This window comes from Haemorhous mexicanus, chromosome 34 (assembly GCF_027477595.1).
Source record: "Haemorhous mexicanus isolate bHaeMex1 chromosome 34, bHaeMex1.pri, whole genome shotgun sequence".
Lineage (NCBI taxonomy): Eukaryota > Metazoa > Chordata > Aves > Passeriformes > Fringillidae > Haemorhous > Haemorhous mexicanus.
Genome location: NC_082374.1, coordinates 604,815 through 619,456, shown reverse-complemented (window position 1 = coordinate 619,456; position 14,642 = coordinate 604,815). Strand labels below are relative to the sequence as shown.

The 14,642-nt window shown below is 51.5% G+C and overlaps 2 protein-coding genes and 1 long non-coding RNA gene across 3 annotated transcripts in view; 1 reads left to right on the top strand and 2 right to left on the bottom strand.

Moving 5' to 3' along the window:
- Positions 1-8,272, bottom strand: part of LOC132340950 (zinc finger protein 883-like) — a 47,078-nt gene extending 38,806 nt beyond the window's left edge. Inside the window, exon 1 of the mRNA XM_059872199.1 lies at positions 7,439-8,272. Within this exon, the coding sequence (XP_059728182.1) occupies positions 7,439-7,642 (204 nt within the window). The 5' untranslated portion in view covers positions 7,643-8,272. The remainder of the gene's footprint in view (positions 1-7,438) is intronic.
- LOC132340972 (zinc finger protein 436-like) overlaps positions 1-14,586 on the bottom strand; it is a 39,394-nt gene extending 24,808 nt beyond the window's left edge. Inside the window, exon 1 of the mRNA XM_059872229.1 lies at positions 14,502-14,586. The gene's annotated coding sequence lies outside the window, so the exon portion shown is untranslated. The remainder of the gene's footprint in view (positions 1-14,501) is intronic.
- On the top strand, positions 10,209-12,936 carry LOC132341001 (uncharacterized). Its single transcript, XR_009490063.1, has 3 exons — positions 10,209-10,336; positions 11,454-11,519; positions 12,115-12,936. It is a non-coding gene; the product is annotated as an uncharacterized LOC132341001 (long non-coding RNA).
- Positions 14,587-14,642: the final 56 nt, after the last annotated feature.

Below are 14,642 nucleotides of genomic sequence, written 5' to 3'. Positions count from 1 at the left end.
GAAATGTGGCAGTCATATTTTCTGGAAAAATCCCCTTGCCTGGATTCTTCCCCTGGGAAGCTAAGGAGCCTCAGAGAAAAAGGAAAACAATATTATCTCGTTTGCTTCTCCTGTGTTTTGCTGCTTTGGAATGTGGTTGGAGGTGGTTTATCCAACAGGTGGTTGTTTCATTGGTTTCTGCTGTGAGTTTTTACTTACTGGCCAATTACAGCCAAGCTGTGTCGAGGCTCTGGAAAGAGTCACAATTTTTTCATTAGTATCCTTTAGCCTTCTGTAAGTATCCTTTCTATATTCTTTAATGTAGTTCAGTATAGTTTAGTCTAGTATTCATTAATAAAATATAGTATCATAAAATAATACATTGGCGTTCTAAGAACAAAGAGTCAGATCGATCATTCCTTCCTTCAGCTGGGAACCCCGCAAATACAAGACTATATAACAAAGTTACTTTAACAAATGGTCCTAGCCCATATATGATCGCAGTTCAGTTGATCCCAGCCTGTGTGGTCCTGATCCATATGGTCCCAGTCTCTGCAGTCCGAGTCCACAGGATCCCAGTCCATATTTGATCCCAGTCTGTGTGGTCCTGCACACACTCCCAGGGTCTGGAATTCCAGTTCCCAGCCAGTAAAAAATGTTCCTGCCCTTGAATTTCTTTCCTATCCTCTCAACTATTTATGATAAAATTATAAATCAATATTTTATAATTAAAATGAAATAAAATATAATAAAAATAAAATATAATAATTTCAAGTCTTCCTTACAATAGTCCAATAATGATTCAAGCCAAAACAATAACTATTATTATAACACTATCAATAAATATAAATAAATTATATACCAAGAAATACCTTTTAAAGTTTTAACTCGATGGCTAATATACTTCAGATAAAAAATATCTAAAAAACCTAACATACAATCTAACACACCTTAGTTAAACAATTCATATTACAAATATACTAAACACAAAACCAAACACCACTATAATTTCTCATACATTTTAACCAAACAATTAAACTTTAATAACATCCTTAAGTACTCTGAAAAAATTAAAATTATTTTTAAAAAATTAATTAACTGTGGGTGGTTTTATTAGGTCATAGGGTTTTGGATTGTTTGGGTTAGATGATTTTAAAATGGGATTTTTATAGGAATTGAATAATCTGAGAAGGAGGCACTCTGCAAACAAAACTGACTGGAAACAAACGGGACAGAAATCAGTAACTCTGAAAGTTTTATTTGCTATCAAATACAACCCACCCACCCAGTCCCACACAATCCCCATCTCACTGCTCCAAACTGGGATCCCACTTCTCCCAATCTCCTCCCAACTGCATCTCAGCCTGGCAGCTGTGGAATGGAGTGAGTTTGACCTCAGAGAGAGTTTTTGTGAGGAGGGAACAAGCAATTTGAGGTGGGAATGAGCCCTTTTGAGTTAAAATTCAGTTATTTTCAGTGGGATTTGAGTGGTTTTGAGGTGAAAGATCGATCCCTCTTGGCTTTTGGACTGCAAAGACACGGAGAAGTGGAAAAAATTAAAGCCAAACCAAAAGGAAAACCTAGCCAGGTGCGTTTGCAACATGGATTACAGGGAATATGGGGTACCAGGGCTGTGCCCAACATGACTCCTCCATTGGGGGATGGAGCTGGAGCAGTGCATGAACCTCTTCCCTCACTCGGGGCACTCGCAGGGCTTCCCTTACCGGTGCATCCGTTAGCGTTGGGTCAAGTGAGAGCTCCTAGAAAAGCTCTTCCCACGTTTCCCACACTCTTAGGGCCTCTCCCCGGTGTGGATGCGCCGGTGGGTGATGATGTGGGTGTTGTACTTGAATCCCTTCCTGCAGTGAGGGCAGCGGAAGGGCCTCTCCTCTGTCTGACTCAGATAGTGCAGGAGGAGATGGGAGTTCATCTGAAACCTCTTCCCACACTCGAAACACTCCTAGGGCCTCTCTCCAGTGTGGATGTTTTGGTGGACAAACAGGTGGGAACGCTGCCTAAAGTTCTACCCACATTCCCCACACTCGTAGGGCCTCTCCCCAGTGAGGATTTGTCGGTGCATGACAAGATGGGCATTCTGCCTGAAGCCCTGCCCGCAGTCAGGGCAGCGGAAGGGCCTCTCCACTGTGTGCGTGTGCTGGTGCACGAGGAGACTGGAGCTGGTCTGAAACCTCTTCCTGCACTGATCACACTCGTAGGGCCGTTCCCCAGTGTGGGTCCTCTTGTGCTTGATCCGGTTGGAGGTCTGCCTGAAGCTCTTCCCACACTCTGAGCACTTGTGGGGCTTCTCCCCACCATGGAGCTGCTCATGGACCACCAGCTCTGAGCTCTGGCTTATCTCCGGCTGCCTTCCCGGCCCAGGCTGGCTCTTTCCCCCTCAGATCCCCGCCATCTGTGTTTGCAGCCCCTCCTCATGCGGGATCTCCAGAGCTCTTCCTCCCAATTGGGTTCCTGTGCTGTGGAGCCGCTCAAAACATCCTCTTTCACCAGGTTGTGCCCCGGGGATTGGTCCTCCCTGCTCTCCATCCTTAGCTCCTGCTCTGGAGGAAGGACAAGGACAGGATGGGATTTGCCTCTGTGCCACAGGCAAGGGGAAGGAGATTCCCCCAGGGCTGTCCTGCAGCCGGGCGCCATGCTGAGCTGGAAGATGGAGCAGGAGAGAGGGGGAAACGGGCACCTCCTCACCTGCCTGGGTGTCCCAGGGCATCTTCCTCTTCCTCACAGCCTTCCAAGGATTGGGAATGGGAAATCCTGGTTTGGGGAAAACAGGTGTTGAGCACGTTTACTTTGAATGTCCCTCTGCCCTCTGATGTTGATCTCTACAAGTCACTGGCAATCTGGGCTCCAGAAAAACCTCCCAAACACCAAGGTTCAGGCCTGAAAAAGTCTCCCAGGAGTGCCCCGTTCCTTGTCCCTCCCCTTTGGTGTTTGGGGTACCACTTGTCACCAGCTAAACAAGTCACCCGTCCTGCCCTGCTGGGTGCTGACATTCAGCTGGGACACTGCAGTGGTGACAGAGGGGACGTGGTGGCAGGAACTGCATTGGGCTGCGCTTGGCCATGGCCAAGATGAAGGTGATGGTGGCACTGTGGTGGCATCGATGCTGTCCCAGTTCATGTCACCATCCATATCCCCTCATGTGCTCACCCAGGGCTGTATCCCCATGTGCACCCATCCATGTGTATGTTCCCCACGTCCCCATCCACGGCCATGTCTCCATCCATGGATCTGTCTCCCATATCCATTTCCCCCTATATGTCATTGTCCCTCACATATCCCCATCCATGGCCATGTTCCCATATCTCCCCATCCATGCCCTAGTTCAACATCTTTATTTTTACCCCAATTTCAAGGCTTTCAAAGGTGATGCATGGACAGAAGACTCTTCCACTAATTAAAGTTTAAAAGTTGTTTGTTTATTACAACACCAGGCACAAGCTGAATAATTTCCAAGGGCATGTGCACCCCAGAGTCCAGACCTCCCCTCTGTCCCCTAACTTGTTGCATATGCATTAAGTTTCACAATAGGTTCACATATATTCATTTAGTAGTTTCACATTACAATTAGTTCTCTGGTTGTCCCTCCCTCTCCTGCAGCCTCAGTTTTGGTTTCCTTCTTGTTTCAAGATCCAGGTGGCCTCTCTGATCTTCCCCTAGCTTGGAAATTCACATTCCTTTCATCTCGTTTAAGGCAGTTTTGTGAGCTATGAGCACAGCAAATTAATACACTCTACAGACTAAATAATTCAAGGCAGCACACTTCACCAAAACTTGAAATAGATTTCTAACCCAAGTTAATAACCAACCATATGTCTCAAAGGGATCAACAGAAACCTTTTCATTTCAAGGCCAGAAAAGGATTTACATGTCCCTGCCAGCAGAGGATCTATGTGCTTGAATGGGAGGGAAGAACCTTTTTTGGAGGGGTTTCCACCTCACTGGATCCAAAATCAGGGGTTTGCTCCAGTCTGTCCCCATTTAGCTGTGGAAGATAGATCCCATGGGCCAGAGAGAATTCAAACAATGGATTTATGTTGGAGAAGACCTCCAAGGCCATTCAATGTTGCTTGATGCCACCAGAAGATGCAAAAAGTGAGATGTTTCTGAGGTCAGAAGTTGACCAATCTGCTCTCCACAAGGGATTTCTGATGTTGGTCTGTGGATGTTTCCAGGTGCCCACAGGGAGCCAGGAGGATGTGGAGCCCCCCAGGCAGGGTCTTCCCAACACGGATCACTGTCACTACAGATCACCGGGGCTCTGCCCATCGGGGTCACTGAGGAACATCCAGGGTGGGTCCTACTGTGGGGGATGGAGCTGGAGCAGCGCACGGAGCTCTTCCTGCACTTGGGGCACTCACAGGGCTTCCCTTAGAGGTGGCTCCGTTGGTGTCTGGTCAAGTTACCACTGTGAGCGAAGCTCTTCCCACACTCAGAGCACTTGTACGGTCTCTCCCCGGTGTGGATGTGCTAGTGGATGATGAGGGTGTAGTTGTGCCTGAAGCCCTGCCCGCAGTCGGGGCAGCGGAAGGGCCTCTCATCTGTGTGAATGCGCTGGTGTTTGTGGAGACTGGAGCTGGTCTTAAACCTCTTCCTGCATTGGTCACACTCGTAGGGCCTCTCCCCCATGTGGGTCCTCTGGTGTCTGATCAGGTCAGCACACTCATGGTAGCTCTTCCCACACTCGGGACACTTGTAGGGCTGTTCCCCTGTGTTTCTCCTCTGGTGTCTGGTCAGTTCGTAGCTCCTTCTGAAGCTCTTCTTACACTGCCCACACTCATAGGGCCTCTCCCCTGTGTGGATTACCATGTGGCAGATCAGGCTGGAAATATGGCTCAAGCTTTTCCCACACTCCCCACACTTGTAGGGCCTCTCCCCTGTGTGGCTCCTCTGGTGTTTGATCAGGTAGGCACGCTCGCAGAAGCTCTTCCCACACTGGGAACACTCATAGGGTCGTTCTCCTGTGTGGATCCTCCAGTGTCTGTTCAGTTGGGAGTTCGCCTTGAAGCTCTTCCCACACTCATAGGGACGTCCCCCCTTGTGGATTCTGCAGTGGATGATCAGGTCAGGTCTCTGGCTGAAGCTCTTCCCACATTCTGAGCATTTGTGGGGCTTCTCCCCATCCTGAAGCTGCTCATGGACCACCAGCTCTGAGCTCTGGCTGCATCCCGATCCAGGCTGGGTCTTTCCCCCTCAGATCCCTGCCATCTGTGTTTGCAGCCCCTCCTCATACGGGATCTCTGGGGCTTTTCCTCCCCGCTGGTTTCTTGCACCGTGGAGCCGCTTAAAACAGCCTCTTCCACCAGGTTCTGCCGCGGGGATTTGTCCTCATTTGAGCATGTGCTCTCCATGCTCAGCTCCTGGTCTTGGGGAGGAAGGATTGGGAATGGGAAATCCTGGTTTGGGGAAAACAAGGGATGAGCACATTTACTTTGAAGGTCCCTCTTCCCTCTGAAGTTCATCTCTATAAGTCACCGGCACTGGGCTCCAGAAAAACCTCCCAAACACCAAGGTTCAGGCCTGAAAAAGCCTCCCGGGAGTTCCCCATCCCTGGTCCTTCCCCTTTGGTGTTTGGGGTTCCCCCCTGTCCCAGCTGCTGGGGGTCACACTTGTATTGGGGGTCCCCCTTCTCCTCGCTGCCCGCCCTCCCCAGGCTGCTGACAGTCCCAGCAATCCCAAAAGCTCCCCCCTCTTTGCTCCCCCCATTTAGGGATGCCGGAGCTGTTTGGGCTCCCAGGGTCCCTTCTCCCCTCCTTCTCTGCTCTGGGCTGCAGGGGCTCCAAGGAGTCCCCCCTGTCCCTCTCCAGGCTCTTGAGGGTCCCACCAATGGCAGCACTCCCCCCTCTCTGGGCTCCCCACTTTGGGCTCCTGGGGGACACAGGGCTCTGCTCCTCCAGCCTGCCTCTGCCGGCAGCCGCCACCGGCTACCCCCAATGTTCCTCCAAGGGGCCTTTTCCACTCAGCCTTGGACTTCTTCATTCTCCAAACACCCCTCATAAACCCAACTGGCAGGAGCTGGGAGTGACTGGGAACATGCTGGGGGTGACTGGAAACAACTGGGCTTATACTGGGATACACTGGGATCATACTGGAAGGAACTGGGATCGTACTGGCACTGAGTGCCACTACACTGAGGCTGACTGGGAGTGGTTCTGACCAAATGGGATCATACTGGGAGTATCTGAGAGTGACTGGGAAAACATGCTGCACATTATCCCCCATACTGGGCATGACTGGGAGTAACTGGGAGCATGCTGGGAGCAAATGGCATCATACTGGGAGAAACTGGGTTGATCTAGGAAGCAACTGGAACCATGCTGGAGGCAGCTGGGACCATACTGGGAGAGACTGGAAGCAACTGGGATTATACTGGGACCACACTGGGAGGGCTGGCATGTGACTGGGATCAAACTGGAGCTTACTGGGATCACGCTGGGGTTGAAAGGGAGCGACTGGGATCACACTTTGGCCTACTGGGAGCAACTGAGAGAAACTGGGATCATGCTGCAAGCAAACTGGAGGAACTGGGAAGGACTGGATGCATGCTGGAGGCAACTGGGATATTCTGGGCATGACTGAGGGATCATACTGGGATAACTAACACCTTACTGGGGCCACTGGCAGTGCCTGGAAATTACTACAGACATGCTGGGGGCAACTGGGATATACTGGGAGTGTCTGTAAGCATACTGGGATGACTGGAACCACACTGCGAGCAACCAAGACCATGCTGGGGAGAACTGGGACCACACTGGGGGCAACTGGGAATGAGTGGGACCATGCTGGAAGGGTCTGGGATCATCTGGGGAGTGACTGGGACCACACTGGGAACAGCTGGGAACATGCAGGGGACAACTCAGACCACGCTTGGGGCAACTGGGCATGGCTGGGACCCTGCTGGGAAGGACTGGGAGTATTTGAGGGGCAACTGGGATCATAATGGGAGGAACTGGGAACAACTGGAACTATGCCGGGGGCGACTGGGATCACACTTGAATCACACTGGAAGCAGATGAGTGCATACTGGGTGAGATCGGGATCACACTGAGGGTGACTGGAATCATAATGGGATTGACTGGGAGTATCTGAGAGCATATGGGGGGTCACTGGGACCAAACTAGGAGCGACTGGGAATGTGTTGGGGGAATGGGAACACACTGGGAGCAAGTGGGAGTGACTGGGGCCCTGCTGGGAGAGATTGAGCTCATACTGGGAGTGCCAAGGAAACTGGAAGCACATGGAGGGACCAACTGGGCTTATAGTGGGAGCAGCCACTGCAGACGCCAGGACCCCCCAAAAGCACCTCCCGGGGACCCCCGATGTCCCCCCAAGGGCCATCTGCGGCTCGGCTTTGGAGCCCTGTCAGTTCCAAACATCCCCCCAAAAAACCCCAAACCCAGGCACCCCCTGGCAGATTTGGGCCGAGCTCCCCCTCCCCGGGCACCTGCGGGATGGGGGGCGATGATCCCAGGGCTGCCATGACTTCAGGATTCCCTCTCTCCTGCTCCAGCTGTTTCCTGCTGCCACTCAGCCTCTTTCTCCCTCCCTCCTCCTCCTCCCGCATTCCCAAAGGCCGAACCCTGAGGGGAAAGGGGGCGAGGAAAGGGCGGAACTGTGAGAGGAAAGGGGCCAGGCCAAGGAGAGCCATGGTCCTAAAAGGGCCCGGTTTGCTTTAAAATCACCCAAAAGGGCCTCAAATGCAGCCGAAATCCACCAGGTTTGGCCTAAAATCAGACAAATGGACCCAAAAGTGCCCAATACTTTTACAACCCACAAAAAAAGACCTAAATAATCTTAAATTGTGTGAAATGGGCTCAAATCCACCCAAAACATGACTAGTTTTGCCTAAAATCACCCAAATGAGCCTAAAAACCACCCTAAAACCTGCCTGGTTTCAAATAAAATCAGCCACAGAGACTTAAAATCACCAGACTGGCTTGAAACGCTCACAGTGGAACTTAAAATCACCCTTAGAAGGCTTGGCTCGAACTAAAATTAACCAAAGAGGCCCAAAATCATCCAAAAGGATCTAAAATCAATTTTAAAACTGCCCAGTTTATTCTAAAATTATCAAAACTGGCCTGAACCCCAACAGATTTGGCCCAAAATCAGCCAAAGGGGCCTAAAATCCATCCCGAATGGTTGGGACTCCCTGCCAGGGATCTGAGCCCACCCTAACCCTGCCCAGCTTGGCCCAAAATGCCCCCAAGGGCCGAGCCTGAGGCCCAGCCCGGGATGGGCTCCGGGCTCGCTCCGGGCCCTTCGCGTTCGCTCCGGGCAGTTTTGGCCGCGGCCCCGGACGGGCCTGGGTGGGACTGGGAGGGACCAGGGAGGGCTGGGCAGGGCTGGGGCAATTAGGGCTTTTGGGCTGGGGGAGTCTGCTGGGAGTCTGGGGGGAGTTATTGGGGTTTTTGGAGAGAGTGATTGGGAGTGGAGGGAGTTGGGGACTTTGGGGGGGTGGATTTTGGGGGGTTTTATTGGCATTTTAGGGAGGTAGTTTTTTGGAGATTTTTGGAGATTTATTGAATTTTTTTCTTTTTTTTTTTAATATTTGGGGGCGGATTACTGGGATTTTGTGGGGATTTTTGGGATTCTCTTGAATTTTTGGGGGTTTTATTGGAATTTTCTGGGTTTACTGGAATTGTGGAGACATTTATTTGGATTCTTTGGAGGTCTGGGTTTTTTAAGGAAATTTTTGGGGGGTTTTGGGGCTTTTTGTGGGATTTGGGGAGGTTTTGTGGGGTTTTTTGGGTGTTGCCAGGATTTCTTTGGGTCTCGGGGGGGAGTTTTTGGGGCTTCTTTTGGTTTTACGGACATGTTTGGGGGATTTGTGGGGCATAATTAGGACTTTTGGGGGGATTGTGTCGATTGCAAGAGATTTTGTGGGCTTTTATTGGGATTCAAGGGTGTTCTAATGAAATTTTGTGAGATTTAATTGGGATGTCGTGGGTTTTATTGGGACTTTTGGGGATTTTAATGAGATTTTGGTGCCTCTCAGCCCTTGCCCGCACCCGGGGATAATTGCAAAGCCCCCCCCAAATTTTATTAAAAACCCCCAAAATCCTCCAGAAATCCCTAAAACACTCTCTGAACATCCACAAATCCCACAAAATCCCAGTGGAACCCAACAAAATTTTTTAAAAATCTCAAAAAATTCAATAAATCCCCCCCAAGAAACCTCCCCCAACCCCCAAAAAATCCCCCAAAATCCAAAACCCCAGCAAATCCACAAAACCCCCTGAAAAACCCAATAATTCTCCCCAAAAACCCCAATAATACTCCCCTGAACAACAAAAACCCCCAAAGCCCAAAAAAGCCAATACCAAATCCCCAAAAACCCTCCCAAATCCCCCCAAAAAGCCCCCAAAACTCCCCCAGAAACCCCCAGACTCATTGGGGCCGTCATGGATCAGGGGGCACCGGCCAGTGGAACAGGAGCCACTTCAGGGGGCCCTCGGAGCTTTTCGGGGAGGGGGGAACAATGGGAGACCCCCAAAAAGTGGAGGGGAAGCCCTGCTGTGCCCTCTCCCTCTGAGACCCCGGTTCAGGGTGGGCCTGGGTACCCCCAGGACCCCCAAATCTCCCCCAGGAACCCCAGATCCCCCCAGGGTTGGCCCAGGACCACTCCAGACCCCCAACCCAAACCCTCCCTAAGACCCTCAAAACCTCTCCAGAACCCTCAGACTCCCCCATTTCTATCCAAAATTCACACCAGATCCACCTGAGACCCACCAAATCCATCAGACTGCCCCAAATATCCCTCAGACCGCTTAATCCCCCCAAACCCTACGAAATCCCCTCAGACTCCCCCAAATTCCCCCCATACTCACCTCAGAACCTCCCAGATCTCTTCACAACCCCACAGTTCTTCTCACAATCCCCCAAAATCCCCTCAGACCCTCACATCCCCCTAAACCCACCTGAGAACGCTCCAGACCCTCTCAAGCTTCCCCCAAAGCTCCCGAAAGCCCCCTCACACCCACCAAAGCCCCCTCACACCCACTCATTCCCCCCAAACCCACAGCACACCCCCCCTGTTTCCCGGCAATGCCCCCAAAAATCCCCTATTTCTCCTCAAACCTGCCTCAGACCCACCCCAAACCCCACCAGTTTCCCCCCGGCCCCACGTCAGCTCCTCCTCTGCCGCTCTCCCTTCACAATCTGCCGCCTCTGCCGCGCGGACGGGCTCCCAGCCAATAGTGGCACGCCCCGCCAAACTGACTAATCACTGCGCGGCTTCCTTCGCAATGCCCGCCTTCCCCTTCCTGCCCCAGCCAATCAGAGGCGAGCCAGAAGCGGTGCCCCCTTCTGCCGCCGCCGGGTCCCGCCGGGCTCGGGACAGGTGCGGGAGGGCCTTGAGAGGGGATCGGGGAAGGGTCCTGGGGGGGCTTTGGGGAGGGGTCCGGGGGTTTGGGTGGGGTCTGGGGGATCTGGGGAGGGTCCTGGGGCATTGTGGGGGGACCTGGGGGGTGCGGATGGGTCCTAAGAGGGGTCTCAAGTTGGGGGACATGGGAGGTTCTGGGGGGGTTTTGGGGAGGGATCGTAGGAAGGTCTTGGGAAGGTCTGGGGGTTTTGGGATGGTCCTGGAGGACTTTGGGGAGGGCTCTGGGGGGTCCTGAGGGTGTCCTGGGAGGGTTTTGGAGGTTTTGGGGAGGGGCTTTTGGGGGTCTGGAAGGGTTTTGGGAGAGGGTCTGGGGGGGGGGGGGGGGTTTGGGGAGAGGTCCTGGGAGGATCTGGGGGAGCCTGAGTTGGGTTTGGGGAGAGGTCTGGAAGCTCTCAGGGGGTCCTGGGCCAACCCTGGGGGGGCTCTGGGGGGTTTGGGGTTCCTGGAAGGGTCCTGGGGGAGATTTGGGGGTCTCGGGGGTTCCCAGGCCCACCCTGAAACGGGGTCTGGGGGCTTCGGGGGGAGAGGGGCACAGCAGGGGTTCCCCCCCTTGCCGGTTTTTGGGGGGGGGGGTCTCCCATGGTGCCCCTCCCCAAAAAGCTCTGAGGGTCCCCTGAAGTGGCTCCTGTTCCACTGGCTGGTGCCCCCTGATCCAGGACAGCCCCAGTGAGTGTGGGAGGTTCTGGGGGGATTTTGGGGGCTTTTTTAGGAATTTTGGGAGGGGCTTTTTTGGTATTTGGTTGTGGTTTTTTTGGGCTTTGAGGGATTTTGTTGTTTAGGGGGAATTTTGGGGAGACTTATTGGGGGCTTTTAAGGAGAATTATTGGGCTTTGTGGCGGTTGTGGATTTGGGGGCTTTTGGATTTCAAGGGAGTTTATTAGAGTTTTGCAGGTGGTTTAGTTGGGGGGAATTTATTGGACTAGGGATGGGGAACTCCAGGGAGGCTTTTTCAGGGCTGAATCTTGGTGTTTGGGAGGTTTTTCTGGAGCCCAGGTGGCCGGTGACTGGTAGAGATGGACTTGAGCAGAGGGACCTTCAAAGTCAACGTGCTCATCCCTTGTTTTCCCCATACCAGGATTTCCCATTCCCAACCCTTGGGAGGCTGTGAGGAAGAGGAAGATGCCCTGGGACACTGAGGCAGGTGAGGAGGAAATCAGTGCCTTAAAATCCTTAAAATCTGAGGGTTTTGGGAAAGCTGCAATAGACTAGACTCAGAAACAGTAGAACCCTGAGTAGAGCTATACAGCAGCCGTAAGATTGGTCAGCCGAAAAATTATATAAGTAGAAAGTAGGGAGATATAGAACAACTGTCTGTGCATTAAGGCTTATCTAGAATATCTCCCTAACCTGCAGAAAGTATATCTAGCAAGATATTAGGAAGTTCCAAGCTAATAATGGAGCTCTGTGTATTGTGTGTTTTAAGGCTTACAAGCAGGTATTTTATTTGAAATAAGCAAGCCCAGATCAAGGAGGGGAAGGCATCCTTTCTCACCGTCATTAGCAGTTTATATCACTGACCATGGCTCTAGCAGGGAGGAGGGGAAGCCCTTCGATCCAGGGCTGATAAACGCAGATTATGAGACTGATCCATTCCCTCTTGACCCTTGTGAAAAATGGATGCAACTAAAGAAAAATGCCCTTAAGGAGGGGAACCCCCAAACTTGCGGGAAATCTCAGTATTTGAAAAAGGACTGTTTTGAAAAGGCAGATCCAAAACTCTTGGTATTTGCCCTCAGTGCCATAATCGGTGGACTTGTCAGTCCAAGGTCGTCCAATATTGGGAAAGCAGAGCGGAAGCACAGAGCGGCACCGTGTGAGACACAGATGCCCAAGCCAGTGCCTCACAGGGACGGCTGCAAGCCTCAGCCCAGTCTCCCCAAGCAGCCCTTGCCAGACCGCAGGCAGCCCTGGCCGGAGCGCCACAGACCAGCCACCCCAGCGCAGGGATGGACCTGGCAACCTCCAGTGTGAAAAATGCGTATTTAATGATTGGCTTTTCGCAAATATTAAAATGAGTATTATATGTGTTGTGTTAGAAAGTGGTGCTGTATTAATTCTCTTAAGTAGCGTGTTAAATACAGTTTTAGGTTATAAAAAGTGTTAAAATAGAAACTATGCTATGTAGGATACTTTTTTTAAAGAAAGGGACTCGCAGCCAGATAGCAGCCACAGGACACCTAAATCTTTCAGAGAAAAAGAATTTATTGCCCTCTTATCAGAAGAAATGAACTTCTTCCCAGCTCGAAGACGCTGTTGGGATTCAGAGGAAGAAGCTGAGAATGACCAGACAGAATCCTGTGTGTGAATGGAATTTATGCATCATGTATGAAGTGTATGAATATGTAACAGGCTGTTGTTTTTAAGGGTTAATCCTTTGTTAATGGGTGTCCTTTTTCGAGCTTGTGCTGCCCAGAAAAAGGTACCCGAACATCTGTAACTCTTTGTGTCTATTGTCTCATATTGTCCAATTCAAATTGTCCAAATTACTATTACTCTCACTGTATTACTACATTTATAACCATTTTATTACTATTAAACATTTAAAATTTTAAAACAAAGTTATTGGCGTTTTTCACATTACCCAAACAAGCAAAATCCTGCTCAAATGAGCCCAAAATCATCAAAAAAAGGGACCTAAAATCACCCAAGCAGGATTAAATTCACCTATATGGGTGTAAAATCATCCAAAGAGATCTAAAATCCCCCTCAAGCCCCACCAGATTCGGCCAAAAATCAGCCAAAGGGGCCTAAAATCCACCCTGAATTGGGTTTTTTTGGTTTTTTTTTATAATTTTGGGGGAGATGACTGGGATTTTGTGCAGACTTTTTGGGATTCACTAGAATTTCTGGGGGATTTAGGGAGGGTTTATTGGAATTGTGGAGGCATTTATTTGGATTCTTTGGAAGTCTGGGTTTTTTAGGGAAATTTTTGGGGGGTTTTGGGGTATTTTGGGGGATTTGGGGGCATTTTGTTAGGCTTTTTGCGTGTTGCCAGGATATCTTTGAGTCTTTGGGGGGATTTTGTGGGGCTTCTTGTGGTTTTGGGGACATGTTCCAGGGATCTGTGGGGCTTAATTGGGATTTTTGGGGGAGTTGTTGGGATTTCAAGACAATTTGCGAGCTTTTATTGGGATTCTAGGTTGTTCTTATACGACTTTGTGACATTTAATTAGGATGTCGTGGGTTTTATTGGGTCTTTTGGGGGTTTAAATGAGATTTTGGTGCCTCTCAGCCCTTCCCAACACCCAGGGTCCACCCACAGACCAACCAAGGCCCCACAAAATTCCACTAAGAACCCCCAAAGACCCTCCAAAATTACAATAAGATTCTCCAAAACCCCAGAGAATACCACAAAATCCCAATGGAACCCACTAGAATTTAAAAATACTCCCAAAAATTTCAATGAATACCCCCCAAAAACCAACCCCACTGCAAAACCCCAATAAAATCCCTCAAAATCCAAAGCCCCCCAAATCCACAAGCCCCCCCAAAACCCAATAATTCCCCCATGAACAACAGAATCCCCAAAAGCCCAAAAAAGCCACCCCCAAATCCCTAAAAACCCTCCCCAAATCCCCAAAAAATCCCCAAAAATCCCCCCAGACTCACTGGGGCCATCCTGGATCAGGGGGCACCGGCCGGTGGAACAGGAGCCACTTCAGGGGGCCCTCGGAGCTTTTTGGGGAGGGGGCACAATGGGAGACCACCCAAAACGCGGGAGGGAACCCCTGCTGTGCCACCTCCCCCTGAGACCCCCAGACCCCGGTTCAGGGTGGGCCTGGGACCCGCCGGGACCCCCAAATCTCCCCCAGGACCCCGCCAGGAACACCAAATCCCCCAGGGTTGGCCCAGGAGCCCCTGAGAGCCCCCAGACCCCAATCGGGCCCAGACCAGGATGTCCCCTGAGACCCCCCCAGACCCTTCCCAAGACCCCACCTAGGACCCCTCCAGACCCCTCCCCAAACCCAACTCAGGCTCCCTCAGACCCCCCCCCTAATCCGCCCAGGACCTCTCCCCAAAACCCCCCAGATCCCACCCAAACCCCTCCCCAAAACCCCCCCCAGACCCCTCAGGACCCTCCCCCGCCCCCCCCCCCCGATCCCCCCTCAGGTCCCTCCCGCACCTGTCCTGAGCCCAGCGGCTCCCGGCGGCGGCGGGGAACGGGGCGCAGCTTCGGGCTCGCCTCTGGTATGGCCGGAGCGGCGCGGAGAAGGCGGGCGTTGCTGAGGGGAGCCGCGCCGTGATTGAATGGTTCGGGGACAAA